The sequence below is a fragment of the Talpa occidentalis genome, unplaced genomic scaffold (assembly GCF_014898055.3).
Source record: "Talpa occidentalis isolate TD23 unplaced genomic scaffold, MPIMG_talOcc4v2.1 talOcc4.6, whole genome shotgun sequence".
Taxonomy (NCBI): Eukaryota; Metazoa; Chordata; class Mammalia; order Eulipotyphla; family Talpidae; genus Talpa; species Talpa occidentalis.
Window position 1 is genome coordinate 37,548,703 of NW_023604972.1, and position 17,170 is coordinate 37,565,872.

General features: G+C 34.4%; 1 protein-coding gene across 7 annotated transcripts in view; it reads right to left on the reverse strand.

Annotated features, from left to right (window-relative positions):
• Positions 1 to 17,170, reverse strand: part of EPHA5 (EPH receptor A5) — a 323,325-nt gene that overhangs the window by 245,944 nt on the left and 60,211 nt on the right. For all 7 annotated transcript variants that reach the window (XM_054688281.1, XM_054688279.1, XM_054688280.1 and 4 more), the window contains exon 3: positions 806 to 1,469. In XM_054688281.1, coding sequence (XP_054544256.1) covers positions 806 to 1,469 — 664 coding nt within the window. The remainder of the gene's footprint in view (positions 1 to 805; positions 1,470 to 17,170) is intronic.

Sequence of the window (17,170 nt, forward strand, 5' to 3'; positions counted from 1 at the left end):
ATAAATATCCAAGTTTAAAAGGGCAACTCACCACACTGTGGGCAAAATGAGGATATTTTCAAATGAGGAGGGAAGCATGCATGATCAAGTTTCAATTTAAAAGAAAAATTAAAACAGAAAAAAAAATCTCCTAATGCAAATTGGTTTGAAATGACCTTTTTGTATTGGCTTCATTTCCAAACAGTTATTTTCTTGGGCACTACTTACTATGCATTTAAAATTGACCTGTAAATTTTAAAAAGAAAGCATGTAGTAGTAATTATATTTAAACAACACAGTAAACTAAATCATTTCGGCTTATAAATATTTTTTTATAGAGTTCATATTGTTGAACTTATTTTTGAAGAATTTTTAAAAGGAAGTTAAAAGTATGCCAAAACAAATCTCATCTAAGATTTGCATTCGAATTTTATATAGCAAGTGAAGAGTAGAAAATAACTTCATGGAGATAAAAAAGCAGCAGAGTAAGAGACAATAAGCATACAGGGTTACATACAAAGAAACTAATCTCTTGGTTTGGGCTATTCAAATATAAAACTTCTTAAAGCAAAACGAATATAAAATATTACACTGCAAGTAAGACGCTCTGAGTATTAATTATGTATATCCAATAAAAATTACATTAAATCTTTCATCGTTGCCAGAAATTTTTAAATTCTGGGAAGCGAGAAATCAAACTTGAAGAGAAATAATCTCCATAAATTAGCAAACTAAAAGGTCATTTGCTCATAATCATTGGAGAAAATGCATATACATGATCCAACTCAAGCAGACGGCCCCTGCAGATCAGGAGGCAAACCCTTACCTTGACAGGTGCCATTTTTCTCTTCATATCCTGCCTTGCACATGCATTTCCCAATGGGCACCAGCCACTCCCCTTCAGCGCTGCAGTGCATTTTGGGTGCTTCATCTGTCACAGAATGGTTGACACAGGAACCTGACACTTCAAGCAACTGTGAAGAATCAGCTCCAGTGATTGTGTCAGGGAAGATAGCCAAGTGTCGTACCACAGAAGGGCATTTTTTATAGTACACACGCACAGAGACCAAAGCAATGCAAGCACCCACATCTTGAAAAGCAAGATAAAATCCTTTTTTGCTGAGAGGCCCAACATCTCTGACCTCTGTATTCAGTTTCATGACACGGTCACCGAGATCAAGTTCTGTAAAGCTTTCATCGGCAGCAATGGTATCAATTTTGATGTACTGATTTTCCTTGATATTTCTCCCATTTTCAGCATCTGACTCAAAATAATACATGTTAAAGGTTTCCTTACAGGTCCCCAGTCCTCCAGGAAGGCTATTGCAATCCCGCAGTGTAAACTTGAGTTCTATGAAAATTCTGGAAGCACCTTCGTTGGATATCCAACTGGTCAAAAGCCAGTTATTCTGATTCTGTTCCATAACTTTGCATACTTGGTATGTGTGGATAGGGGCATAATTTTCATCAACTTCACCAATCTCTTCCCACTGTATAATATAAAACAAGAGATAAAAAATCAACAAAATAGAAAATAACCAGCAAAAATAGTAAAAAAAAATAATTCAGATATATAGTAGTCTTCATATATAGTTTTAGGAGAGGAAACTATGTAGCAAGAATTTAAAACTGTATCTTTTTAAATTAAGCAAATTAATATTATTTATTATCTCAAAAGTACACAAAGGTAAGCGCATCTGAACATCATTTTTAAAAAAAAACATAAAACATGTGAGAATAAAAGTAAAACTCAATGCAGTTAAGATAAAACAGTGAAAGGAAAATATGTATATTTTGAAAAAAGTTAAGTATATAAACTAACAGTAGATAATGTTTTAGAGAAAAGAAGTATTTTTTAAAAGACAATGAGGGAAAAAGCAGTAAATATGGAAAAGAATAGAATAAAATGACATGTTAGTCCATACATATTTAGTTCTGGCATGGAACAAATAACAAATCAGTGTAATAAAACTAGAAAGAAATTCACTTTAGTTTACAATTAATAATAGATCTTTATTATATGCACTAATCTTTCCAGCAATCTTTGCAAATTGGAGGGCTAAATGCTTATGCACAGATGTATCCACAAATGTAACCCTAAAGATAGGCATAAAATAGAGACAAAAATTAGAAATTAATAATATGGAGAGTCTTATCATTTTGAGTACTGAATTCTTGGAGATCCTGCAATGAATTAATTATTTCTTATCAATATATTATTTTATATATAATGACCTTAAGATTTCTGAGATGTAGAAAAATCACTTATGATTTGTCTTCCAAAATATTGTTTGGTTAAAGCGTTACAAAGTTATCTCTTACCTAGCAAAATATTCCAGTTTTGAGAATTTCAGGATACCATTATCACTTTAGGAACAGTATAGAACCAACTTTTTATTCTTCAGAAAGATGTTAAGAAACTTAAGAAATTTCTTAAATCTGTACAGAATCTGTGTATATAAAATTATATGTTTTTTTAATCTTTTTAAATGGTGCTGAAAAACACAGTGAAACTATACGGACCTTCAATAAATCTAGAATAAGACTTCAGACACTTAGTACTATAGATAATAAACTTAATAAGATCTCATTTCCTTCCACGTGATATTAAGAGCATTATTTCTTGATTCTATTCAACAAAGATGTGAAAAATGTGGAGTCACAAGGGATGCACATAAATTAAATCATATAACTCAGATGGGCTCTTTCAAAATTCTAGCTGCCATCAGACAAAGGTCAGTAAAAGGTGCTAATGAGGGGAAACTGCTGAGTTCTTTAAACTCACAAGAGAGAGAGACATCAAGATTTTATCTTTCCTAACAATTTTCACATTAGCTTTTATATAAGACTTAGTACTTTCATTTAAGCTCACTTGTGTTCTCTCTCAAAATGTATATAATTTCTGCTTCACGTCTGGTTTCTAAACCAACCACTATTTCAGCTACTCACATTTTCTTCCTGAAGCAATCTGAGTATCAGTCTCTTTATTATAAATGGTTCCTGAATGTCATGATTAATATTTCATGCAGAGGATAACCTCAACTAACCAAATGAAAACAATAAAGAATGATCAACTACTGTAAAACTATTAATTAAATATATATTATTTGAATTGGTAAAGTGGAAAATAGCTTCAAAAAAGCTCTTTAAAAAATAAAATCAAAATGCTACATTATCTCTGTTTTCGATTTCTTTTATAACTGTCCTCTAATAAAAAACAAAAACAGATTTCAACTCCCTGGTCTTAAATCATTTATAGAAGACATATTTCTGCATCATTTATTCCAAAAAACCACACTAGCCCATAAAAGGATTTGGAATAGCAGCCTCTTCCAAGATTATAAGGCAAGTAATTCACAGTCTTTATGCATAGTCCAAGGTACCACAAATATTATTAAAACTGCAAGCCAAGCAGCACTTGACAAGACAGCTTAATAGTTACTGCTTCAGGTGATAATTTCAAAGTATATGCATAAGCATCTTATTTCTCTGAATATTCTCAATTAAGAAGCGAAACTGTAATTTTCCTTGATGCTTGACTCTATCATGGTGGGTTTTATTTATTTTTCTTTCAAGTGTCCAAAATATAAAAGAAGGCCCACATCTTTTTCTGATGAATGCATAGATAGATTTTAATTTAAATAATTATGGCCATAAGCTATTAAGAACATCAAAGATGTAATATACACAAATTTCCCAGAAATATCGATTCCTATTTAGACAAATACACTAAGAAACAGACGAAAATATTTCATTTACTTTAGATCAACTAGCTGAAATAAAATGTTCAATTATTCCAAGTTTTCTTTCTTTTCAATATCAAGAATGCATCTTGCTGTTCTCAACAGATGTTACACATGAAGAAGAAACAAGAGGAGGAAACAAGAGGATGGAGAGAAAGTAACATTCAATTTAGTCAGACTAGAACCTCCCCTTATATTACATTTCCAAATATACATAGGAATCAAGTGAACAGAATTTACCTTTTTAAGTTACCAGGGAGTACCTACTGTCTAGTTTCATTTTCGTGATTTTATTTCTATTTACCTTGTTTCTACATGGAAATTGATCTATTCAGGTTAAAATACAGTGTCAAGAAAAGTTATAGAAGAGGGGCCTTGTCATGACTAGAGGCCCCGGCCCACCGCCACTGCTGGGGCTTCCTACACGCTCCCATTCAGGGTAAGAGATAGGGAGCAGGGACGGTGTTCAGGGCGTCTCCTCGGCCCCAGAAGGTTCCCAGGGGCTGCACCCTTAGAGGTGAGCATAACACGAGTCTTTCCAGGCTGGTGGTGCAAGGGGTTAAGTCTCAGCACTATGAAGCAATCTGTAGCCACTACACAAGGAGTAGGATCCCTGGCCAGGGAGCTAACCCACATGGCACAACAGACCTCTCCTGTATCACCGGTTGCTCCCCTCAGCAGTGTATTTCAGTAGATAGAACTGCTGCTATTCCAAATCCTTTTAATGGCTAGTGTGGTCTTTTGGAATAGATGATGCAGAAATATGTCTTCTATAAATGATTTAGGACCAGGGATTTGAAATCTGTTTTTATTTTTTATTAGAGGACAGTTATAAATAAACTGACAGCTTTTATTAGAGGACAGTTATATAGAGCCTGTTCTGCTCCCCACGCTGTGAATCCTCTTAGCCCTGCAACCCTAGCACCTCTACACCCAGCTCTGTATACATAAATAAATAAATCTTAAAAAAAAAAAGAAAAGTTACAGAAGAGGCCTGAATAGAAATACTTGACTGGTTTTGTATAGAGAAAAGACCACCAACCAGATCCACAGTTTTCATTCTGGCTCTTACAATATGGAATATTGTAATTATTATGAGTTAGTTTTGCATTTAACCTGTGGAACTATTTTCATTAGCACTATATTTTTCCAATTAAAACTAGCAAATTAGTTTAAATATATTATTTTTGAGCATGATATGTATTAAAATATTAATTTTATTTTTCACTCACTAGCCTTCTACACTATTCTATACAGATGAAGGTCCAGGAGATAGCATATCAGTTAGTGGCATTATACCTTAATTTACATTTCAGGGAAATAATATTAGGAAGATCTTTGTGATTTATTTAGAACAGTGATATAAAAATATAGCTAGAAATAAACTGCCTGAAGTTTTCCTCTGAAGGGATCAAAGCATAATTATTTAACAGAACCTTTTTTAGAATATAAATGTTTCTTTGAATGTTTTTTAATCATCTATTATCTTTCATTAGCACATATATTATACAATGCCTTTGAAATGCTCCAAAGAAATTTTATTCTCCCCATTTTATTCAAAATATTTTAGTTGTTGCTTATTTTATGATTTTCTCTGTGTGCACACATGCTTTCTTTCTTTTTTTTAAGGATTTATTTATTTTTATACAAGAGCTAGGGTACAGGCCAGAGGCACAGGAGGGTGAGAGGATTCCAGAGACAGAGCAAGGAACAGAACAGGCAGACGACCGAAATACACTGCTGAGGGGAACAGCGGGCGCGACAGGAGAGGTCTGCCACGCCACGTGGAATCTCCCTGGTCGGCAATTGAACCTGCACTGCGGAGGCTGCGGACCGCTTCCCAGTGCTGTGCTCAACCGCTGTTCCACCGGGGAGGCCCTGCAGATGTTTCCTAACTTCACTAAAGAAATACTAATCCCAAATTACTGCCGGTTTTAAAAGAGTACTACACTACGATCTGCAAAGATATCTGGGAAATAGTTTCACTATATGTTCAAATTTGGAATAAGACACTTTAATCATTTAAAACAGTGGCCAACATAGTCCAATTGCTACCTCATAAAATGTTTCTTCTAAAGTATAGAATTTCTAGAAGCTTCTTGCTATTGCAGAAGTCTGATGTCATATAATATAAAAAATCTGAAATCTCAAACATACCAAAGTTCTTTTACTTTTCTTTTAATTAGTGTTCAGTTTATGGCTGTAATTTAAAATTTTAATATCATATTTTAGTTTCATTATTTCATGTTTTTTAAATGATTACTGTTAGATAAAATTACTCAAATAAGGATCAGAAGTCTTTATTTTCCCTATATGCATGCTATATGATTATTAAAATTATCCCTATGTCATTTTATAAGACTTACTATGCTTATATAAAATAATTATGTATTTCCTCCTTGTTAGATGTACCATTGAGCCCATTTGTCTCTGTGTCCCTGAAGCCTGCCATTACTTAATACATTTAATATGGAAAGAACTGGGCTCAAGTGTAAATGACTTAGGACCATGATTATGGCAGAAAGGAATACATCTACTGTTTGGCCAGACATTTTTTTTAAATCTGTCATTACTACCTTTGATATGTCATTGTCAGGAAGAAGCCTTTCCTCATTAGGAAGAAATACCATACATTTAAGATTATTACATGTTGGGTACAAATATGAGTTCTTAGTTCACCTGCCTCTATAGTGGCTGCTGAAATACTTACACAGGAATGATGAGAAGAGCAAATTTTATCTTGGGTCATAAAGCTTTGGAAGACATTTTGCGTAACTCAAAGGAGATTCCAGAATGTGTGAAACTTCAAAACTAGTTAAGTACAGTTCAGTAAGAACAACCTAGAGCTACAGTAAATCAAGACACATTTCAGAAGATTGATTTTCTTATTACATACAAATGTAAGACATACTCACATGCATCACAGCCACATCAGTTTGCAGATGAGTAAAGTGAGGGCCAGAGTGACTAGCACACTAATGAGTGCTAAATTAATATCTAAGATCAGAAGCATATTAATGTTTTCTCCCTCTGAAGGGTTAAAATTACAATACACAAAATATGGTGTAACATGATATGATGTTATTTTAACCAACAAGAGAATTTTTTTACATAATGAGCTAGATATTTGTTTCAAAAAGATAAAATGCAGCTTTTGTTGTTGTATTATAACACCCAGCTTTCCTTGGTCAACTCACTGACTTTTTATTAAGACCACACACAACCCATTGATCAACAGAATCTTGATTTTTATGCACAACCACAAGCACAAAATAGTTTTAAAAGAATAAAATATGTAATATAGCTTGTTTCAGAAATTCAATCTCTCTAATAACTCTGGTTCTATAGTAAAATATATGTGACAAAGTGCATCAACTTTCAGCAAAAATCATTTAAGTTAACAATCATGTTACATTTTCTCAATAATATATTAGCAGGGAAAAAGACTGCATCAAAAAGGAGTTTGGGTTGTTTAAAACATCTTTAAAATTCATGAGTATGATGCAGTAGTATTACTAAAAATGACTCAATTAGCTCTCTATATATGAAATAAAGATGAAGTCTATTATTTTATTGCCCACAGAACAGTACAAATATTTATAGGCTCAAGTACAACTCATAATACAAACAAAATTACTTAAGAGAAACAATATTTAAAACTTTCAAGTTTATGTTATTGTACTCACTGCAAAAATCATGAAAATTGAGCATCTATATACAACACTAAATATGAATTGCATAGAGGAAAATAGTTCCTCTGGAAAACAATTCAATTTTCTTCTCTCTAAAATTTGTCAGTAATTAACAGTTATGATTTTAAGCAAGAAAAATATGACAAAAACTAAAAACAAAAAATACATATTTCATGAACGCTTATATAGTTGTTGCCATTCCACTTTTAAAAAGATATATGAAATAGGTTCACACTGTGTATAATGTTAAAAATGTGTCACAAGTACTCCAAGTTTTGAAATCTTATCTTTATCCTTAAAAATGTACTTAGGAAAACAAATTCAAACTTATCTACTGGTAAAAAATAATTTTAAAGGTTAGAATGAGCTAAATGAGCAGGTATGCCTAAATAAACAAATTGATACACTTAGCTAAACTGTCAAAATATCTCATTAATGTTTTATCAAAAAACAGTCCCATTAAATACACATTAGCTAGTCTATTGATGATTATTTTTTATAAGGAATTGTAATTTTAAAAGAAGGAGCTAAAATAAACAGATGTATGTTTATTTCCATTAATCTAGTTTAGTTCTACTACTTGTACTGTATACTGAAACACCTCTGTGCTTAAGCTATAATAACCTGCTAATACATATTTTCCATCACATTATATAACACCAAGTCTAACATTTGATTACCACATAATATAATCATTTGTGTAGTATTACAAAAGTTTACATAGTCTGCGAGTTTAAAGCGCTAATGAGATGATCACGATCTCAATTATACACCTGATTTTTAGCAAGAGTACACATTGAGTATGGAGATGTGAAGATCTAAGACAGTGGATGCTTCTGCTATGCTTTTGGAATTTTGCAGTGAACACATACAAACACACTGACACACACACACACACTATGAAATTTCCTTCAAGAAAGTCATTGAGAGAAATTAGAGCTGGTCCTCCAGTGTTATTTAAATATTTATGTTTTCAGTAACACTTATAATTTTAAAATGACATCACTACTCCCTTTAATACAAATTCTGTGGGGAAGTTTTCTTTGCAAAGCAATATGACAGTTTTAGCATATGAGGGGAAAAAACTATCTCACTTGGGATTCAATTTTATGACAATAAAGTAAATTAATACCCTTGCTATCCTGGCAAAATAAAAGGGGGGGAGGTGTCAGCAAACCATTTTAAACTCTGAATTATTTACCTGACCTATAAAATACACCACAAAATGTAATTTTGCCTGTGATTTTTCACCTTTATTCCGCTCTTATATTTCAATAGATAACATTACAACATGGTATAAGCCTTGAAGATAGCACTCATAAAATCAATAATCAGCTCCAGATCTCACATTAATCACATCCTTATAATCAGTGGCTATTCAACTTGAATTCCCATTTCACATAAAGGCTTTAAGTTTTATTTAAGTTTAAGTGATTATATTGCCAAGATATAGACACTAACGTCAACTTCACTCACATGCCACCATCATATTAATGAAATTCTGTGGAAATGGAGACCATCTTCAGCAGTTAGTACAAGCAGGAGCTGGAATGTCCACGGGGAACAGCTTTATTTTTCAGGATCTAGGCGCCTTTTTTTCAATGGAGTAAAGTATGGAACAGTCATGGAACCATTGCTAATTTCTTCTAGTAGTTTAATAGTTTGATGCAAATTCAATTTTGATTATAAAGTTGTGTACCAGGACATGGTATCTGAAGTCAAGGATTGACTAATATTTACATTTTTTGATTATCAATTCAATCTAAGTATTTTATTGCACGTAATTAACAATTTTTTGAGAATTACTATAAATTAATTTTTCTAAGAATTCTAGGTAACTATACAATCTTTACATTCTTTATTGGAATTGCAACAGTAGGGTAGAGAAAATATATCTGTTTACCCTGCATGGACCTTCTGTTTATACTTTTTCCTTCATTGCCTATGTTGTCCCTTAATTAATTCTGAGACCCTGTACTTAGGTCAGTAGTCACAATTGGAAATAATTAATTATGAAGTGTGATTTTTATAATAAAATTAAAACAAGTTATCAATGCCTTTTTTTCTGATTGCCAATATAATCGCTTTCCTCTATATACAATAACAGGGAATGTTAATACAAAAAATGCAAATAATTAGGTTAGTTGTAGAACAGAAACAGAGTATTTTTACCTAATGTATCTTATGTACTGTTCTCTCAAATTCATTTGTAGATAAGCAAACAATGATTGTTATGATAAAGGATGTATTCATAATTATAAGAGATAATCGTCCCTGACTTCCACTCATTTTGTTCACTAAATCAATCTCCAAATGTTAAATGCTGTATAATTTTATTTGTTCATTATTTTTTTAAAGATTTATTTATTTATGCATTCAAGAGCTGGGGTACAGGCCAGAAGTGCGGGGTGGGGGGTGTGAGAGGATTCACCAGAGACAGAGTGGGGAGCAGAACAGGCAGACCAACTGAAATGCACTGCTGAGGGGAGCAGCGGGCAAGATAGGAGAGGTCTTCTGTGCCATGTGGGTTGCTCCCTGGCCGGCCGGGGATTGAACTCATGCTACAGAAGCTACGATTTGCTTCATAGCGTGGTGCTTAACCCCTTGTGCCACCAGGGAGGCCCTGTTCATTACTTTTGAAATATCATAATTTTAGGATTAGAGAGAGCTTATTGGTTTCCATAGAAAACAATAGGGCACGGAGAGGGTTAGAAGAGACTTGAATAGAATCATAAAAGGACAAAAGAAAGTATTATGGTACTGGTGACTCTAGTTGGCATCACAGAGGTAGTCAACACCCAAACCCTGGGTGTTCAATCTGTACAGATTTTAAAATGCGAACATGCTCACACACATAGAGAAGATAGAAAGGGAGAAAATCAAGAGATACAGCGAGGAAAAAATAAGAGAAACAATTACATATTAATGAACATGATAAACAAAAACTGAAACTGAGATTTAACTGCCTTCAAAGCTTATGTATGCCAAGGAATGATGCCTCCCAAGGAGGAAGATAAAGCAGTCATTCCTACGCAAATTAATGAATGGAGCAAATTGCCACTCTCTTGTATACTTTCAAGGCACAGCCATATTTCTGATTCCTAGATCCTACTGTATATTTTTGAGTCTCTTTAACTTTAAATTAAAAACTGAATAGTTATTATAGTAATGTCACTGAAAATATTTCAGTGCAACTAGAAACCCATTGACTATTTCGTGGAAAGCTAGTGTTCTTTAGTGAGACTTATGGAACTGTTCCTGTTGTCTGCCTTCACATCTACTTCTATATTAAAAGTAAAAACTTTAAGAATTCTATGCACATATGTAAAGAAAATGTGTAACATATACATCTGTATCATAAAGTTATGCAATAAATTATCCTATTTAGTTTTATATATTATTTTCTGTGCTTCATATTGCCAGAAAACTCTTACTCATAACACAAATGAGCAGTCTGTTGAACATTCTACAGAAATATGTTGGAAAATTCTAAGTTATGGAGTTGACTGGCATTGCTCATGTGTAACTACATACTGGGATATGTCATAATGACTAAATCCTGACTACAGCCCTATGACAAATTTTTCATTTTTAATTTATATCCCATCATTCATTAACTTATCTGTTTTCCCTAGTGGATCCATTCCATTTGTATCAACACGAGAAGAAAACTGTTGCTACTTGTGACAATGATGTTCAGAATTATTTCTGCAGAACTACATATATTCAATATATATTGACTGAGTGCATGTACACAGGTATAAAAGAATAAATGAATGAAATAATGAATGAATGAAAATGCAAACAACAGTCATTTGAGTTACTCATTCTCCTTTCTCAATAGTGTGCTGGGATCTACAACAAGAAACAGAAAGAACTCGTGAGTGAATTATTTCTCCTTCCTTTTTCTAGAAGCAATTTAGTCAAAGAACACTTGGCATGTCAACCCTGAAATGTTGCCAGCCTTTAGCTCTAGCCACGACTTTTTTCTCTCAATAATAACTCCTACCAGAAGAATGGCAAGAAAAGAAAGAGAAGGTTAAACTCAATTCTGTCAAATGTTGTTAAGAGTTGGCAGGTCCAGGAAAGGTTTTATAGTGAAGAGAATTGAATGTGGTAGAAAAGGGGCTACCTGCATCACAGTGAATTTCTTTTGTCTGTGTATCTCCTTTCCTAATTATCACTGGTAAGTTACAGTTGGCAAACCCATGAAGGTTTCAGAAGATTGCAAAATTTTATTAAATGGTTAAGCCATGGCTTTGAAAGATTCAGTAATTCTTGTAAATAAAGGCACAATTTGTTACACATGATATAAAAGCTTGCTCTAATCAATTTCTTTTTAATTTAATATGAAATAGGAAGTTAAAGTTATAGAAGGGTATCTGAAATTCCTATCTTGACAAGATCTAATTAATGTGGAGTTCAAACACTGGAGCCCAGATTCTCTTTCACTTACACTTCCCAAAAAAGAATATAAACCCAACTGCCTCCAGTTCACACGGTCCAAATAAGGAAGGTAAATTACAAGACTAAGCAGAAACATTTCTTTGTTTTATATCAGATAAGCAGTAGAGTCTCAATAATTCTTTCATCATAATGAATTAGAACCCTTTTAAAAAGTACATTATCCCAAAAAACAGAAATTGAATTACTCCAAAATGTAAAACAGTATTATTTGATTTAAAAAAAAAAACACAAAATAAGTTTTATACATAGATCTTAACCTTCATAATTAATTTTCTTGTTTTTATCAAGGATCTCAGTGTATTTTAATTAATTTTCTTAAGGATTTAGAGCCATATTTTAACACTGACCACCTTGTTGCATCATTAAGTCATGCCCACTGTAAGGGCAGAAACAGGCACAGTGCAGGTTTTCTGATATCCAGCAGACCGTATAAAGGAGGAGTCAGAGTCCTCAGTGGTTTTTTGCAGTCTTTTTCTTGGGATTTACCTGGTACACAGCAGGAAGGGGTGCTGGGGGGCCGGGAGGCGGGCAGTCCTCCCAGCCCCCAGCAAGTCTTCACTCTATCTAGGCTCTCTGGCCTTCTCTCTGCTTCTCTGCTCTTCTGTTCGTTCTGCTGCTTCTCGGCTTCTTCATCGGCTTCTCTTTTGGCTTCTCCTGGCATCCCGTGACGCCGACCTTAAAAGCCCAGTCTCAGCCCCGTGAATCCCAACTACCTATGCCCACACCCTACTCCAGGTGCCCGCCATCAGGCATGCATTCAGTACCACAGGGTTCCGTCATCTATCCTGATGGTGGGAGGGCAGAAAAGCCTGACATTTTTCCTTACCCTACACCCACTTGCTTACCAGCCTTTGTCTATGTAGTTACTTTACGGGTTCATACAACCTTACTGCTCACACAGTTCATATCTCCAATGAATTTTATAGAATAACTAGTATGCACCAATGTACTTGTTGGCTTTTTCTTTTATTCAGTGACTAAAGATGCCCTTTTATTCATAAAAAGATGATTGTATTTATAGATCTAAATTCCCATATTTAGTTACTACATTCACTATAAATAGAGCTAATAAATAACATAGCTACTTGTTCTAGTCACATAAGCTCACCAATATGGGTTCATGTTTGCACATGTACAATCAAGACAATGCCCTTCTACAGAAGCATTTGTAGTAATCTATTATAAACTATTAATATTTTCTACATAACTAAAAAATGATTCTTCTATGGTGACTGTAAGTTGAACTTAAGAACTTTAGATTCTTCATACTTTCATAAATCAATATGAGATAAGTATATATATATATATATATATATATATATATCCGTTTAGCATTGCTTGCTTAATCTGGACTCTGTTAGAAAAGAAAGACATTGAAAGAGAAGCCTTCATGTTTAAAACAAGTTAAAATTTTATTCAAGTTAGAATCAGTATCCAGAAAGAATATATAACTGTGAAAACTGTATATTGCTATTAAATAATTGAATTTGATTTATACAGCTTGGTTTTGAAAATGTACCTCTAAATGAACAATGAATAATGACTGAGGTGAATTTTTTTTCATTTTTTTTCCACAGCTAAAATAGCTTAAAGCTGACACAATTAGACATTCAGCTGGAGATGTACTACCTTATCTCTGTGTGTGTGTGTGTGTGTGTGTGTATGTATACACATATACATGTGCCAGATTTTCCTAGGTAGGAATCTATATGCACAGAATTTCCATTCAATTTAATGGGGTCATGCTTACATGATTGATTGATTGATAGGTAGATAGACAGATACATATTATGGTTACATTATTATATCCAGAAAAAATTAGTACAATATTTCCATAGGTAAAACCTATTTAACCTTTTTAATTTGTTTGCTTTTAAAACTTACTCATATTAGTATCTCTTCATTTTTCCTGTTTTAATCGATACTATTATAAATTCCTACTTTCTTTTATTCCTCTGTTCAATTTGAATAACCCACAATAGATGTTTTCAAGCACTAGTTTCCCCATCAGTTGAATCATAAACACCTCTGCTAGTCATTAAAAATGTAGATTTTGGAAGAGCCTCCCTTGTGGCACAGGGGGTTAAAGTCTCAGTGCTATCAAGTTATCACCAGCCACTTGGGCATGAGTTCCATGTTTGGCTAAGGAGTTTACTCACATGTGGCACAGCAGACCTCTCCTGGCTTAATGCTCCCCTTAGCTGTGCATTTCAGTAGATCTGCCTGTTCTGCTTCCCATTCTACCTCTGGTGAATCCTCTAACCTCCAGCATCTCAGGCCTATACCCCAGTTCTTGTATGCATAAATAAATAAAAATATATCTTAAAAAATGCAGATTTTTGTGTATTGCACATTATCTACAAAATCAGACCCACTAAAATATAACAATATATACTAAAAGCAATTGTTTAAAATGTATTGAAATCTTAAAATATGCCTAGAACATTCCTAAATACTTTACATACTTTAGGATAGTAATAAAGTACAATGGGAAAGCTTTTATTATGTAGATGAGAAAACTAGTGTAGGGTAAATGATTTTCAGGCTTTTCTGTCCTCCCACCATTAGGACTGCATGCCTGATGGTGGGCACCTGCATTTTGTTACATTATTATCTTCAGTTGCATTGTTTACTTCTGTGGGCCATGGTTGAGGTATTTATATTCACCAAAAGAAGCAGAAGAGAAAGAAAGCCAGAGAGCCCAGGAAGGAATGAAGATTTGCCCCTGGCCTCTTGTCCCCCCACCCCCCTTCGCCCCCCTGCCTGCTGTGTATCTGGTTGCCACACTACAAATAAGAGTTCAATAAAAGCCTGAAAACGCCCCCGAAGGCTCCAGGACTCTCCTTTACTGGTCTGCTCCAATCATAGAAAACCTGCTCTGGTCCTCCCTGGTGGCACAAGGGGTTAAGACACAACCTATGAAACTATCCACAGCCACAAAGCACAAGTTCGATCCCCAGCCAGGGAGTACCCACATGGCGCAGCAGACCACTCCTGTCTTGCCCACTGCTACCCTCATGTACGGTAAGGAAAAATGTCAGGCTTTTCTGCCCTCCCGCCATCAGGATAGATGATGGATCCTTGCGCTCCTGAATGCATGCCTGATGGCGGGCACCTGGAGTAGGGTGTGGGCATAGGTAGATGGGATTCACCTGGGATAAAACTGGGCTTTTAAGGGCGGCATCATGGGGACACTGGCAGAAGCCGAAAGAGAAGCCGAGAAAGAAGCAGAAGCCAAGAGAGAAGTAGAGAGAACGCCAGAGAGCCCAGATAGAGTGAGGATTTGCTGGGGGCCTGGAGGACTGCCAGCCTCCCCGGCCCCCCAGCACCCCTGCCTGCCATATACCTGGTAATCCCAATAAAAGCCTGCAAAACCACTGAGGACTCTGACTCCTCTGTGACCCGTTCTGCATGGGATCAGAAAACCTGCAGGTCCTTCCTGCTCTTACACCTCAGCAGTGTATTTCAATCAGTCTGCCTATTCTGTTCCCCACTCTGTCTCTGGTAAATCCTCTCACCCCCACACCTGTGGCCTGTACCCCAGTTTTGTATGCATAAATAAATATATTCAAAAAACTGTAAAAAGAAAGGAAAATCTGCTCTGCCTTCTTGTCACTCCACTAGGAAATCAAAGAGCTATGATTCTGGAAATATTCAGAGTCTAGCCTCTTGACCACCGATCACATAGTTTCCTGGGTGAGATTAACATCTGGCCAGATTGCTATAAAAATTTCCAGCAAATATGGATGACTGTAGTATATTGAATCACAAATATTTATAGTATGCTTACTTCTCAAACTAAACAAAAAGTTCCTTGGGAGAAGGAATACTATATATTAATATTTTCGATCCTTCAGAAAAATACTTGAGTTGTCAGAATATGCTTATGAATTGATTCTCCTTTACATCAAAATCATCTACGCTAAAGTAATAGTATATAGCAAACAATCCTGCTATGGTACAGGATATTTGTCTATTGTCTGACCCAAATACAATTACCTTCATCCCAAGAACATATTTTAACTCTGTTTTTAAAAGAAGAGTTCATCAGCAACATATATACTGTTTTTTTGGTTTTTTCTTTATTTTAGGATTTTGTACTTTTATAAGTTCTTAAATTTTCTATTTGATATTGGCTCTGGACTACATTCTAGTAAGCAAACTGCATGAGCTAAGCTATATCTTTTTAGTATGATTAAATGAACGCAAGTTCCCTTCATGACACTTGAATCCATTCAGATCTTTTGTTTCTGTGAACTAACCAAATGACTGCCATTCTTTAACTAGCCTACAGAGATATAGGTTATATTTTAATTTTTAGTTTTTACATCTACCTCTCTTTAGTCTTTACATTTGTTTATGACAGTTAAAAAATTAACAATCATTCAAAATTTTCTATTTGTGAGTGAACATAGTCCTTTCCTTTTATAAGAATCAAAGTCAAACTAATGTTTCAGTTCATGAAAGGTTTTTCATATATTAATTTGAAATAAAACACACATGGTGTTGGTTGATTATTGCTGTTATTGGGTAACTATATGCTCAAATAGAATGAAACTAAGATTTTTTGCAGAAATGAAAATTTAAAGAAATATATTCAGGAAAAAATACCCAGGTAGCTTAAAGAATGAGACAATGTAATTGCATGCTTTTAAAATACCTCAGTGCTTTCCCTATACATTGGAGCAAAGTAGAAAAGCACAAGGTGTATGGCATTTCCTTCTTAGGCATAGGCAGAAGGAATGGCAGGAAGTGAGAAATGAATTTCAGTTCAGGGAGGAGCACGCTTCAGGACTTTCAAACACTCACAGGTAAACCAATGAACCAAGTCACCATTTTTTATGATTTGTTGAAATTCATTAAGAAAAAGAATGGGATAATTGCTAACTTCAGACTCTGGTTTTAGAAAAATTATTCTCTCCTTGACCAAGATATAGCCCAATTTGAATAATAAATACCCCGTCATGCTTATTGTGGTTAAGCGAGATAAGATGCAAAAACAAAACCACCGGAGAAAGTCATTAGTTTACACAAATTGTTTGCTTGTGGACTATAACAATATGTACCAACTTGAAAGACACCTAGGTCCAGAAGTGCCAAATGTTACTGTTATGAAGCCAACAAATATGCTGATACAATGACTTTAAATTTGAACTCTTTTAAAAATAGATATAAGATATCCATATTGGATTCTCCAATGTCAAATGCAGTCACTGGTATAAATTGGTGATAATGTTTATGAATTAGCATATATAGTCTGTTTCTCCATTAGCCTGTAACTAGCATGAA